At 51.6% G+C, this 14,780-nt stretch overlaps 1 protein-coding gene across 1 annotated transcript in view; it reads left to right on the top strand.

Annotated features, from left to right (window-relative positions):
* OAS2 (2'-5'-oligoadenylate synthetase 2) overlaps positions 1–14,567 on the top strand; it is a 40,379-nt gene extending 25,812 nt beyond the window's left edge. The window contains 10 exon segments of the mRNA XM_032309477.1: positions 1,006–1,184; positions 2,317–2,552; positions 3,000–3,141; positions 6,303–6,476; positions 8,308–8,590; positions 9,744–9,931; positions 10,945–11,183; positions 12,097–12,250; positions 13,436–13,516; positions 13,518–14,567. Coding sequence (XP_032165368.1) covers positions 1,006–1,184; positions 2,317–2,552; positions 3,000–3,141; positions 6,303–6,476; positions 8,308–8,590; positions 9,744–9,931; positions 10,945–11,183; positions 12,097–12,250; positions 13,436–13,516; positions 13,518–13,814 — 1,973 coding nt within the window. The 3' untranslated portion in view covers positions 13,815–14,567.
* Positions 14,568–14,780: the final 213 nt, after the last annotated feature.

The raw sequence follows: 14,780 nt of genomic DNA, 5'->3' as shown, positions 1-14,780 counted from the left end.
ACACTCTTCCTCGCATGTGTTATCAAGATGCTGCAACTAGATGGCGCCAGAACTGCACATTCCCTGCTGAGATCCCTCTGGGGAAGGACGGGATAAGGATCGCTTTTCTGGGGGGAAGGAACCTACTGGGGAATTCTTAAATATCTGTGGGAGTGAATGAAAGAAACAAGCTGGCTCCTGGCTCCTCTTGTTTATGTCTTTGTAAAATGTGCTTGTAAGCAATAGAGCTCAGCCAGCAAGAGGGGAAATCTTATTGAAATTCTGTGACCCTATCAATATCCTTCCCCTCTGTGGCACAGGCTTCTTTGCCCCCCCGACACCAGCGTTTCTCAGACGTCCCTGGGGATCAGCATTTCCTGAAAAACTTAGTTAAAAAGCGAGACCTGAGCTCTGTCCACTTGGCTGTCAGATCTCCTCCAAAGCTAATCTGGATTTAGGAACCTCCTGGGCCCGTACACCAGATTAGCGCGGCAGCAGGATTCTGATGGGCACCCAGTTTGAGAACCACTACCTGGCATCACAGGGTCCCGTTCTGAGGGGCCCACTGCCTCTAACGCCAGCCTCCAGAGCCCTGCCTTCCCCTTACCTGCCTCCTCAGAGTCCCAGTCCCCTTGACTCACCAGCTAGGCTCCGAAGCAGAACACACCGTGTGCATCTACGGACTCTATTTGCTTCCAGGTCTATGCCAGCCATGCCAGCCCCATTTGTTCAAGAAGCCATCTTTCCCTCCCCTCTTGGAGCTCCCCCTTCCTCATTTATATTGTGTTTTCCATCATTCCGTTTCTGTCAATCTTGCCTCAGGCCAGCACCGTGGGGTTTTCACGACTGTCATTGAATTATGGTGGGAGGCACGCCTCCCCTCGCCTTTTAGGTGAACACACCGCGTCCCTGACAGAAGAAGCCACCGACGGGTGCTGCCGAACCCCAGCGGACCTTCATGGCTGGCTCCCTGGGGGCAGGGTGCCCCAACACCACGGGTTCTCCATCTCTCTTTTTTTGCCCCAGGCTTGAGCGAGAAGCCCACCCCCCAGACCTACCGAGAGCTCAGAAGAGCCCTGGACATGACCAAAGCCCACCCTGGTGAATTCTCCGTCTGCTTCGCCGAGCTCCAGCAGAGGTTTTTTCACAACCATCCGAGAAAGCTGAAGGATTTGATCCTCTTGGTAAAGTACTGGTACCAGCAGGTAATTTTCAAATTCTGTTTCTAGGGCGGTCGTCCGATTCCCCTTCGCCGAGACCATCCACAGCCAGGAAAATATGACGCTCTTAAGTATAGAGCTAGTGCATTTTTTAAAAAATTTTCATTCATTTATTTATTTAGAGAGAGAGGGAGATCGTGATGGAGAGGAGGCAGACGGAGAGAGAGACTCTCAGGCAGACTCCCTGCTGAGCACAGCGCTCCATCTGAGGACCCCGTGCTCATGACCTGAGCCGAAATCAAGAGTCAGACGCTTAACTCACTGAGCCCTCCAGGTGCCCCCAGCTCAGTGCCTTTTTATAACCTTTTGAACAACGTCCAGATCAAAACAGGGCACCTTTCCTGCCTCCCTGCAGCTACCTCAAGTCTCTTCCCGGTGAATACTCCCGACAAGTGACCACCGTCCTAATGTCTGTCTCCTCCAGTCAGTTCTGCTTGTTTTTGAACTTGAAATCAGTGGTGTGTACCATCTGCTCAGCGTGAGGTCTGAGAGATGGGCCTCTGCTGTTGCACACAGTTGTGGTGTCTCATTGTCTTATAGGATTCTGTCGTCTTGGCTGGTCTCACCTTTCTCCATTCTGCTAAGGACGCTTGGGTTGTGTCCAGATTGGGACCATTATGAATTAGGTTACTATGGCTATTCCCCTACGGGTCTTTTTGTGAGTTTAAGCACTCATTTCTCTTGGGTAAATATACAGGAGTGGAAGTGTTGGGTTTTAAGTTATCTGAATACATAGACAGATAGATAGATAGATACATGTCTACGTGACGTATTTATATATGTATGTATGTGCACATAATAAATACATATGCAGGGTATATAGTATATCGTTATATGGTATATAAAACATGTATCATTACATAAGTACATATAATATATTAAGTATATGTAATAATGTATATATTAAACTTTAGGAAGTACTACCAACATTAGTTTTCCCAAACAGTTGTCCCTAATAACGCTCCCATTAGTGACATATGACAGTTTCAGGCTCTCCGCACCCTTGCCAACACCTGATACTGAAATCCATCGGATCTGAGGCATGGCGTCCTTTAGGCATGATGGTTGGGGGTAAGTGGGTCCCCAGATCAGCCACTGTCCCTTTCTTCTCCCACAGTGCCAGGAGAGGCTGAAAGGTCTGTCCCCTCTGCCCGTGTATGCCTTGGAGCTGCTCACGGTCTATGCCTGGGAACAGGGGTGCAGAGCAGAAAACTTTGACATGGCAGAAGGCATCCGAACTGTCCTGGGGCTAATCAGACAGCAGGAGCAACTGTGCATCTATTGGATGGTCAACTACAACTTTGAGAATGAGACAGTCCGGAACATTCTGCTGAGCCAGCTGAGGTCACCCAGGTAGCAAGCTTCCTTCCACCTTCTCTCTTTACCTGTTCACCGGCAAGCCAGGCTGTGCCGCTTAGCGTGAAGGCTCGGCCCCATCCTTCCCAGCCAAGGATGCTCCAAAGGAACCCCAACAGCGGTGGGGAGGGAGGCAGGGCGGGAACGAGGGGACCCTGACCAATGCCTTTCACATTTCAGACTGTCGTCATATTTTGCCCCCCAAACAAACACTTGAGAGGTGCTTCCCCTTACGGAAGGAAGGGGCTAACCATTTAATTACGTTGCTCACAGAACATCTCTGCAAAGCACCGAGGGCAGGAACAGAAGGTCTAGCCGTCTCAGACAAAGCACCCGAGGAACCGAGAGGAAACGCCCCATCCAGTCCTCCCTTCCCAGCGTGAACTTCTTCTTCCACAGGCAGCCCAACTGATTTTTTTTTTTTTAATCTGATGGAATTCATAGGCCGGTAATCTTGGATCCAGCCGACCCAACCAATAACGTGAGCAAAGAGAAGGCATGTTGGCAACTCTTAAAGCAAGAAGCTTGGAGCTGGTTGTCTTCTCTCAGCCCCGGTCAGTCACCTGGACCATCATGGAATGTTCTGGTGAGAGAGCTTTGCAAATACAGCTCAGGTCATGCTGCAGGGAGGGTGTCCTGATGCCCAGACCCCGGTCTTAGCCAAGAACACCATGTGCGGATTTCCTATAGCTGGGGTGACAAATCGTCATACGCCGGTGGCTTACAGCAGCAGAAATGTACTCTGTCGCAGATCTGGAGGCTAGAAATCCAAGGTCCAAGTGTGGGCTGGGCTCTGTGAAGGCTCCTGGGGGAGGATTCCTGCTTTTTCTGGTGGTTGCTGGTGCTCTCGGCATGTGTCCCTCCCGTCCGTCTCTGCCTCTGTTGTCACATGGCCTTCTATGTCTCTTCTCTTTGCGCCTCTGTCTCTGTGTCCCCCTCCTCTTAAAACGGAGCAAAGAGAGAAGGGCACCTGCAGATTAAAGATTTCAATGAATCGCCGCAGGAGAGAGAGCAGGTGGAGAGGTGGGGGGTGGATCCCACGGAGCAGAGCTCCAGGCGAGTGCCTGGCAGCCGCCCTCTCCCCAGACTCAGGACACAGATCTAGGGGCCGGCTTCCCCGCCCATCCCCCAAAGAGAATTCCGTCCACCACCACGGAATTCAGAGCTTAAGGACTATTCGACAAGAATGTCATCAGTTTAGGCCACTGAATCCTTTCCGTTTTTCTGGGGGTCATGGGATGACAGGGGGACAAAGGTGTCATTTGAGACCACATAGGGCAACCAAATTCCACATTGCACAGACACGCAACTAATTCACACCCGAAGAACCGTGGGGGTGAATCTGCATTCCATTTGGCACAGAAAGTTGAGGGTCAACTGAGCAAAGATGGGATATAAGTCCCAAGTGCCCGGGGCCCTGGACGGGACGGGGAGGACCCTGTGGGCGGGGAGCTCCCTGCCGGGATCCAGAAGGAACGTGCTCGGCCCACTCCTTGTCCCGACCTTCCCTGGACTCCGGGCTTTGCTTCTTGACCTCGATTTTCCTGGCTTCCTCAAACAGCCTTTTAAAAATATCCACCCCACCCCCAACTCTATTCTGACCACTTTTAAACATACAGAAATGTTGTAAAACTGGTTCCGTGAACCACTGCGTTGACCTGGACATGCACACGTTTAACCCTTGACCTCTCCAGCTGCGTCCCGGTCTGCGTGTGTGTACGCACACTCGTCACTGTCAGTGTTGTGTATGTTGTTTCCACTGGGCCGCTGGAGTTGGCTGCCCGAGAGGGACATTCTTTTAGCAAACCACACTCAATGATCAAATTCCAGAGATTAAGACTAATACATTATGACCATCCAGCCGTTTCCAGATCTTCGCAGCTATCTGAAGAATGTTTCTGGTAGCCAGTTTTTCCCCAGCCCACGCTGCTTTTAGTTCTCATGTGCTGCCCCTAAGATGTCTTTTGATCCCTGCTTTTGCTCTGTTTTCTACCCAATCAACCTGTTTCCAGAACTAGGAAGCCACCCCTCTCAGGAGAGCTGCTGCAGGTCACTCGGGCCCACAAGCTGGTGCATCAGGGTGTCTGGGCACTGCAGGGCACACATGTACACACACACACACACACACACACACACCCCACCCCCACGATACTCAGCCGGGTGGGAAGGGCAGTACTGGTAATGAATTTGCCTTCAACCAATGGTGAAGTCCATTGCCAACATCAGGAGGCAACCAAGGTTGACCTTCAACTTTAAAGCTAACCAGCCGACCTGTGTCCCCAGGGAGAGCGGGCCCGTCTTCTCTGTGCTCACCAGCAAAGGGACGGTGTCTGTACAGAGCAGTGTTCCTTTCCCCGTTGGAAGGAGGGAAGGAAGGAAGGGGAAAGAGAGAAAGAAAAGGAAGAAAGAGGAAAGAAAACCACAAATTCCAAGGCTGAGAAATATCACAAATTTAATTTAATTTAAAGCTTCTAGCCTTCCATCTCTCTATAAGATGCTGATGCCCCTGCCTCCCTCTTGAAAGGACCCTGTCATGACCCTGGGTGCACCCAGATGATCCAGGATCATTCCCCCATCTCCAGAGCCTTAGCTTAAACACATCTAGAAAGTTCCACGTTCCATATAAGGAAACTGATGCATAGTTTCTGGGGATTTAGATTGGCACATGTGGGGAGGTGGGGATGTCACCCGCTTCCACCTCCGCGGACGGGGGCCTCTAGGGTAGACTGAACAGGTGGGGCCTCCCATGGGGTGTCAGGACCCGTGACATGGAGCAAACCCCACAGTCTGAGCTTTTCTACCAAAGAGGAAAGAACTGCACTCCTGCGCAGGCCAGGCCCCACTTAGAGAGCAGAATATGCTTTCTTTCCGGAAGTGACCCCAAGCGCAAGAAAGGGGCATGTCCCACCCTCCATGACCCCTTTTGGAGCAGAGAAGTGTCCCTTCAGACTGAACCCACTGGCCTTCTGATCCAGGCTGGCTCTGCTCAGCACACTGAGAACAGTACCAAGGATTGAATAGTGTCCCCCCGAACTCATGTCCACCTGGACCCTCGGAATGGGAGCTTCCTTAGACGTGGGGTCTTTGCAGGCATCATTAGAGAGATGAGGTCATCCTAGATAGGTATGGGCTCTGACTCCAGTGACTGGTGTCCTTATAAGAAGGCACAGGGAGACCGAGACACACCAGTGGCTGGAGTGGTGTGTCTACAAGCCAGGGAAGTCGAGTTGCTGGAGCCTCCCGAGGGGCAGGGAAGGGGCAAGGAAGGCTCCTTCCCTACAGCCTTCAGAGGCTGCCCGGCTCCGCTGACACTCTGAGCGCAGACTTTAGTCTCTGGAACACGAGAGAACATACATTTCTGTCGCCGGAAGCTCCCCAGGGGTATGTTGCTAGGGCAGCCCGGGAAAACAAATCCCCAAGGGCACGTGTGTGCAGCAGAAGCCGATGAGGTCTGAGAAGGCTCACGTGTGAGCATTTCTGCAGAAATCCGCAGTCCCTGCAGTCCGCGGAAGAGAAAGGGGGCACAAAGGTTAGGGGGGGTCCAGCCACAGAAGGCATTGTCACACCCAGAATAGCTTCGAGTCCCGGGAAGGGTCAGATCTTTCTTGGGGGTAGGAAGGAACAACTCACAGTTTTTGTTTTGGGCTGGGGGGGTGGGCAGGCAGGGCCTTGGGCACTGCCCTGAACTCTCTAGAATGTTCTCGTGGTGTGTCAATGAAAGCACTGAGCCTCCATCTATCTTCGCAGCCGGTGCCGCTGTTCGCCACCCCGGGCCATCATCTAGACAAGTTTATCAAGGACTTTCTCCAGCCCAACAAACAGTTCCTAGACCAGATCACCATAGCTGTTAAATTCATCCGTGAATTCCTTCAAAAAAATTGCTTTAGCCATTCAAGGACGAAGGTCCAGAAGATTGTGGAGGTGAGCATTGGCCTTTCTCCCACGTGGTTCCTAGAGCTCTGCAGAGCCCGCCCGTGGACAGAGGGCAAGGGAGGAGGGGGGAAGCGGGGGAGATGGGCACCCAGGACTGCGGCTCTCAGTGGGGTTGCCCACGCCCTGCTTCCATCACTAAGGATATACTTTTGGCTCTGTATGAGCTTCTGGGGGGCTGCCGCGACCCTTCATGGCCTTGGCCTGGGACCTGCACCTCCCAAACTCTGCCTCTGTCTCCCCATCACCTCTCCTCTGAGTGGCTCCTCTTTTTCCTCTTGTCTCCTAAGGACACCTGCCATTGGATTTAGGGTCCGCAGACCCCTCACTCAATGACATCAACAAAGACCTTTTTTCCAAGTCAGGTCATGTTCTCACATTCCCATTGGGAACCATTGGGGCTACCATTCAAACCACAGCACCTTCTAAGCTCGGTGTGTACTGAGCCAGAACGTGACCTCTTTCTTGCTTTAATGACCACAGCCCGCTAAGCCCCATCAACTGAGCTAAAGGTTCATTCTTGTCCAAGACTCAAGGCCACGGGCTAACCTGCTTCCCTCCATCTGTTGGTCAGCGACCAGATCACCAGGTGCCGGTCCCAAGGAGGGAGCAGGAAGGTGCCCATACGGTGCCAAACGGACCTGGGAGCCTGCTGTCCTGAGACAGACCCAGGGACCGGTACCAATATCCCATGAGTGTTGAGTAAAATGTCTCACTGAGGTTCATTGGACTGAGTTCATGGTCACAGGCTGAGTTCACAGGCAGTGCTAGAATTGCCAAAGCTTGTTTCCTCCCCTCCCGAGATTCCCATTTACCGGATAGTAAAAAATAAGAAAATGTATAGCGGCATATCACAGAAGAAAATAGGAAGAGAACCACCAGTGCACAGGATGTTGCTTTCTGCCTTCCTGAAGTTGGAAAGAGTTGTCTGCTAGGTGACATTCAGACCCTGGATATGAGGAGGGGGCAGAGATGGGCTGCTAAGGCCAACACTCACAGACCAGCTGCACGAACGAAGCAGGTTTGCACACCTGTTTATACCCTCCCCTCGCCCCTAACCCACTGCCAGGCATTTACCACTTATGGGTAAAACCAAGGTGCTCTCTGTAAAAATTGAGTGAGCTTTTTGGGGGCAACCAGGGCAGCAGGTATGAAGGTCGGTGCCCAGAGCAAAGCCCCGAGCATCATGCATGGAGCGATTCTCTGTGGGGAAGCCGGCTTCTCCCCCCGCTTGCCCTCGAAGCAGCCTGTCAGCTGAGCTCTGCCTAACAGACTCTTTAGAGCAGAAAGGGAGGAGGAAGAGGAGGAGGAAGGGAGGAAGGGAGAGCAGGGACGAGGAAGTAGAGAACCCTGTGAGGCAGGGACATACAGAGCCCCCATTTAGTACCCGACCCCTTACGGAAAGTTTGCAGAACGCTGTACCTGAATCATCAGCATGCACCCCAGGATCCGCAGCTTGCAAGAGTAAACAGATGAATCGGGGAACTTTCAACGCAATGCAATGATTGCTTCCAGCTTGATTTCTCTCAGGTCACAGGAATGACCATAAAGCTAAATGCTCTTTGGGAGAACTCTTGAGGAAGTTGACACGAGAAGTGGGTGATGGGTAATAGCCCCTCCGTTGTTCATGGGTTAATAAGCATGAGAAAACCTTGGGAACCAAACTATTCGTTTGAAAAATTGAATGCTCTGCTTTGGACTCAGCCCTAACTGGACCCTAACCTTGGCAACCTCATTAATGAGCCCACTGCTGCCAGCCCGTGGGGGGTGAGGGGCTCGGGATCTAGAAAATGCTGGATCTCAGCTTGCCTTTCTTCACTAGGGAGGGTCGGCAGGCAAAGGCACAGCTCTGAAGACTGGCTCCGATGCTGACCTCGTTGTGTTCACAGACTCGCTTAAAAGCTACACCTCCCAAAAAAACGAGAGATGCTGTATCATCAAGGAAATCCACACACAGCTAGTAGCCTGTCAGCGGGAGAAAGAATTCGAAGTAAAGTTTGAGATTTCAAAATGGAAGGCTCCCAGGGTGCTGAGTTTCTCTCTGAAATCCAAAGTGCTCAACGAAAGTGTGAACTTTGATGTCCTGCCTGCATTTAATGCCCTAGGTGAGACCCCCTCCCCCAGACCTTTGCTGCTGGAGGAGGAATCGGGGTTCTGGGGTGATGGGGCAAGGAGGGTGGAGGGAAAGCCATGTGACCTAGCATTGGCTCGTAGGTCTAGTGCCCCCAAGAGGCGGCACGAGGAATGGCAGCAGCCCCTTACACCTAAGGACCTATTCATTCTCCTTTCGCAGTTTCTCATCCCAAGCATGGCCAGGACCGTGTTCCTTATATTTTTCTATTCCTGTAGTATCCCTCGCAATATCCATCAAAGAATGGGGCCACAGGCGTTCTGTACACATTTACAAATAAAATGCCACAAGTATTAGTGAAGGAAATGAAGGAACAGACTGGGAAGAATGTGAGGCAAAGACAGGAAATCTGGGTGCCTTCAGTCTGCTTTGGAAATTCGGTTCATGAACAACAGATATGTAATGTTGAATTAAAATAAACCAAGACCATTTCAGCAATTTTTGAAATCAGAATCAAAAAGACTCTGATACCTTCCCTCTGAATAGTTCTTAGTGTCTCTAGAGAGGAAATAATAGTATAAATTGGGGGTCAGCTATTTTTTTTAAAGGCAAGGTAGCAAGTATTTTCAGCTTTGATGACCACACAGTTTCCGTCACAACTACTCAATTCTGCCACTGTACCCTGAAAGCACCCATAGACAATACATGAACAAAGAAGCATAGCAGTGTTCTAATAAAACTTAATTTACAAAAACAAGAAGTGGGCCAGATTTCACCTACCATGCATAGTTAGCAAACTCCCAATCAGTGCTGTTTAAAATGTTTTTCTGTGATAATAACCATGTTCTAGATCTACTGACAGCTTGAAATGTGGCTAATGGGACTAAGGAGCCAAATTTTTTATTTTATTTCCCTCTAGTTCATTTGAATCCAAATAGCCACATTGTTTGGTGGCTACTGTATCAAACAGTATACATCTAGATAATACTTTGATAATAGCACCTGTCCTCCTACAGACCATATAATTTTTTCAACCATCCCATTACTCCCAGTATCTTAGACATTAATCGTTCAAATATACAAACAGAATTCAGAGTCATCGAATTAAATCACATTGGTCAAAAATATTTGGAAATGGTTACTTTGATGCACAGCAAAGCATAAACGAAACATCTCCCCCTTGCTAGGTCAACTGAATTCTGACTCCCCACCCAGCCCCAAGGTCTACACTGATCTCATCGATCTGTATAAATCGTCAGACACCATGGACGGAGAATTTTCCACCTGTTTCACGGAGCTGCAGCGCAAATTTGTTGTCTCTCGGCCCACTAAACTGAAGGATCTAATTCGTCTGGTGAAACACTGGTACAGACAGGTATGGCCGCTCTCACTTCAGCTGCCTGGCAGCGCCCATGCGACCGGTTCCCATCAAGTGTTCTGTGGGCCCACGCTCTCCCATGCTGGGGGCTGAGCCACTCTGGGGACCCTATCCACTAATCCTGCTTGTCTCTGTGGCGTCCGCATCACCAAACCCATGAAGCTGGGTGAGCTGTAGAGCACCTTCTCCCATCAAAGCAGCCGCATCTGTCTCATTTTGCCTCTGCTCTGACCCCCAGAGAATTGGGCAGGAATCCAAATTATTCTGCTCCCCAGGGCAGGTGAAACCGGGACTTTTCATGCCCACAGGTCACCAGCATGGCTTAGCCCCCACTCAGCGCCCAGCGGAGCACACACAGATGCTAGCCTTGGAAGACAGGTTGCAAGCTGTAGGCAGGACCAGGGGGTGCCTTTTCGGTAACAGTTAGCCTCCCTCCATTTCCGTCACTGTCTCGCACACAGGGGAGCCTCTGAGTATCTCCGTGGCAGCAGACACCCAGCCCAGCAGCAGCTGCTTCCTGTGTACAACAACCTGAGCTTTGTGGTTTCCAACCCAGAAACTCAGAGAAGCGGCTGTATCCCCAGCCCCAGTGTGCTCAGAGGGCTCGGGGCTACTGTGTGACCTTGAGCGAGTCACTTCCTGTCCTCGCGCCTCAAGTCTTCATCAGAAACATTGACCTATGCCTGCTTGGTGGGGGTGTGGGAGGATTAGGAATGACATGTAAAATGTCTGGCCCCCTCTGTCAGCCCGCCGTGGGTGTTCTGAAAGTGGTCGCTGTTGTAGAACTCTAGGGAGTCCTATATGGCCGAAGCCCAAACCAGAAATCTACAAGCCACTAAGGGAGGCCCCGCTCAGATCTCCAGCAGCCCCGTCCCATCAGCCCTGCATCTCGTGCCTCGGTTGCCCCGCTGTGGCCCCGGGGACCATTAATGGGAGGTGTCTTCCGCGCTCTGAGCTCACTGCTCCTCCCCGCTTCACCAGTACTGCCTGACCTTCCCCTCTTCCCTCAGTGTGAAAGGAAACTGAAGCATAAAGTGTCTCTGCCCCCGAAGTATGCCGTGGAGCTGCTCACCATCTACTCTTGGGAGCAGGGGAGTGGGGCAGAGAATTTCGACACCGCGGAAGGTTTCCGGACGGTCCTGGAGTTGATCACAAAATATCGGCAGCTCTGTGTCTTCTGGACAGTCAATTACAACTTTGAGGATGAGACTGTGAGGAACTTCCTACTGACCCAGATCCAGAGGACCAGGTGCTCTACACCCTGCCACCCCCTTTCCTTAACCGGATTCCCTCCAACGCCATGACAGCCACCCGGATTCTCCTCCCTGGGCTCGGGATTCAGTGCTCCCCCCAAGAAACAGGACAGGGGCGGGTGGGGAGTGGAAAGGTGCCAACCAACAGAACTTCCCATAGTCTCTGGGGAGGAAGTCCTTGTGGGGCAGGGCAGGAGAGCACGTTATCCAGGAGGATTAGAGAAGGAAGGACCAAGGTACGGGTCTCTAGGCTGCTTCCGTCTTCCTAGGTTGGAAGGAAAAGTGTGAATTCGTTAGCAGGTCTTAGAGCTGTGGAAGTGGGAAGCGTGTCCCTGAGAAATAACGCTATCCTTCCCTCGTGGATGATTCATCCTACAGGAGAATTAGATTTTATTCGATTTATTGGATCAGCCCTCATCTCCCTTTCCAGACCTGCATCCCGCAAAACCTTTCCTTCAAGAATAGCAGGGAATCTTAGCGTGTCCATTCAGTGCTGCCAGCAGAGCCCCAAAACAAGGGAGGCAAAAGAAAAGGAATAGGAGGAAAGGAAAAAGGCTCTGAGAAAGAATAGAGGAAAAGAAAGAAAGAACAAGACACCATGGGCTGCCTACCACGGCCATGGCCAACATGACATTACGGTTGATCAAATTACCCAGCATATTTCAATCGATCTAACAGGAGGGAGATGTTTCTATTATGCTGTCCTGTGTACAGTAAGGAACAGCTTTCAAAATACTATTGGCGAATGTCACGGGATTCTCAAAAATCACTTTGTGCTCTATCGGTACATTTGAATTACCGGCACCTAAAACGTAGGACACGTTGTTTTGGTGCTAGAAGTGGAATGGGCCCCCCGATTCTGAGGTCGCTGATTTTAAAAAGCATGTCGTGTTTCGGACTCTCCTTTAGGCCCGTGATCTTGGACCCAGCGGACCCCACCGGAGACGTGGGCGGAGGCGACCGATGGTGCTGGCATCTCCTAGCAAAAGAAGCTACCGAGTGGTTGTCCTCTTTCTGCTTCACAGATGGGACTGGATATCCTGTGCAATCGTGGAAAGTGCCAGTAAGGATAATCTAAAGGAAGTGCCGTCTGGAGATGCCCCCGGGACACGCTTACCTCCAAGAGCTTTTTCCCTCTGTAGCAATGTGGAATTTGTTCCACCCCAAATAACAGATAGCCCAACGCAGGAACTGAGAACAAAACAAAATAGGCATTTTTGTTTGTTTATTTGTTTTTTCTTCTTGTTCAAGAGTCCTAAGGCAGGTGACCCAGGACTCGCGCCACAGCTCTCTAAGCAGGTGTTCTCCACCGGTTGGTGTGGGGGGATCGGCTAGTTCTTTGTGCAGGGGGTTATCGGATGCTAAGGGCACCCCTGTTCTCTATCCCCTGGAGGCCAAGAGCAGCACCCGCCATCGTGGCCACCAGAAAAAGAGGCAGACACCACCAAATGTCCCCGGGGGCATCACCAGCTTTTTCTGGCCGCACCTTCCTTAGCCGCTGATTTTCGTCCCAATCGCACTGCATCTCCAGGCGGCAGGTCGGGTTCCGGCAAGAAGAACAGCGAGGGGGAAGATACATACCCAAGTTGTCTTCCTAGAAGCCTCATCCGGCAAATTCTCTTAGGTTTCATTGCCTGGGATGGTCATGAGGTTCCTCGTAACTTGAAAGTGACTCCAAAAGGACGCGGTATATGGGGCAGGGGTCTTCACTGTGGATGGAGGTTGGCTCCTTTTCCTAAGAGTGTCCATCACACCCGTTCAAAGCTCCGCCTCCTACGGGGACACCTGCCATGGGGTACAGTGGTTGTCCCACCAGGTTCTTTCTCAGCGTTTTTCCAAGCAGGTTTTCTCAGCCTCAGCGGCTGCTGACATTTGAGCTGAATAATTTTTTGTTTTCTGGGGGTGGGGGGGCCCTCCCGTACATGGTAGGGTGTGGAGCAGCAGCCCAAATCTCTACCCTCTAGACACTACCCGGTCGTGACTATTAAAAATGTCTCGAGACATGGCCTTTGATCCTTTAGGGAGCCAAACGGCCCCCGGGTGAGGGCCCAGCTTGAGAAGACCCGCTCGACCCTAGGGTCCGCTTTGGTTATCCAGATCTGCCCTAGAACCCATCCCAAAAAGTTGTTCCCGGTCCTACTAACCCTCTCGGATACGCTCCTGCTTCTTTTCCTCTGAGTCTTTGAACCAGTGGTGTTAAGTGCGTGGGATCCATCTTCTTCCGGCCCATACGTTTCTTTCTCTCCAGATAGTGCAGACACCAGGCAGCTGTGGCATGGGGATTCAGCCTCTGGTCAATGAGATGTTCGCCTTCAGAAGTCCTAGAACCCAGGAATGGTAATGCTAGAAGAGCCTTCTGGGGGTCGTCCGGCAGCTGCTTCTTAAAGAATCCACTCGCTGTCACCGTGGCCAGCTCCACTCTCCTCCATTCCTCCTCTCGCTTCTCTGACTCCTCTCAAAACCAAGACCGCCCGGTCCTTCCCAGCACCAGCCCGCTGGACTCTCGCTCTGCACGTGACCCGCCTTCCCAGACACACCCGCGCTCACCCAGCTTCACCGGCTCCATCGTTTTTTGTCAACCACGGCGTGTTTTCCACTTAGCTCCTCGCTTTTCCTTCAAGCCTTAGCAGCGCGATTTCTCTGTAGTCCCAGAGGGAAGCCCTTTCCCCGCCCCTGGGATCCTATAATTTCGTGATCTTGCTCTCACCCTCCTCCGTCCTGGCCAACATCTTGCCTCTTTCCCTCTGCACACCGATTCCTGTCTACACCTGCTGAGCCGAAGGTCTCCCCAGCAAGTCGCGAGCCGATGTCTTCTTAGCCCTTAAAACTTTCCAGAAGCTTGGATTATAACTGTTGCTTCACAGGCATAATAGCCTATTGACTTTTCCTCCCCCTCCCCCCCAGCCCACCACGATGCGTGCCTTCTGGCTGGATCTCAAGGCTTTATGCTCTGGCTTTAGCTTCAGAGATACCTGGATGTCTCCGTGTTTTAACCTCAAATATCCACTTCAAGCATTACCACCCTGCGTTATGCCACTACACCAACCATCACAGAATGAAGAGGGTGTCCAGTCTTTGTCCCCAGCTCCCAGCCCAGAGCCTCAGGATCCAGGGAATTTCCCGATAGGAGAGTCTTTACCACCCCCAAGGAGCCTCATCCAGCCGTCCCTGAGCTTATGCCAATGGGGTTTAGGGCCTTTGGTGAGAGTTTCCAAGGAGGGACTGGCCACGCCGGCGATGCCAGGCATGTAATGAGAGGGTAGAAGCTTTCAGTCCCATCCCCCCAACCTCCCAAGAGCAGACTGAATTCAAGCACCTGGCTAATGGTTTAATTAATCATGCCTTTGTAATGAAACCCCAATAAAGACTCTGGACAGCAAGGCTTGGAACGCTTCCTGGTTGGAGAACAGAGCTGTGTGTTGGGAAGATGATGAATCCCAACTCCAGGGGACGGGCCTCCAGTGCTCCCGGCCCTTCCAGCTCCCCCGTCCTGTGTTTTTCCTCATCTGTCTGTTCATTTACATCCTGTAGAACAAAATGGTGGTGGTAAGTATGGCCTTTTTCTGAGCGCTGTGAGTCATTCAAGCAGGTTG

This window comes from Mustela erminea, chromosome 13 (assembly GCF_009829155.1).
Source record: "Mustela erminea isolate mMusErm1 chromosome 13, mMusErm1.Pri, whole genome shotgun sequence".
Classification (NCBI taxonomy): Eukaryota; Metazoa; Chordata; class Mammalia; order Carnivora; family Mustelidae; genus Mustela; species Mustela erminea.
This window is presented reverse-complemented; position numbering and strand designations above follow the sequence as displayed.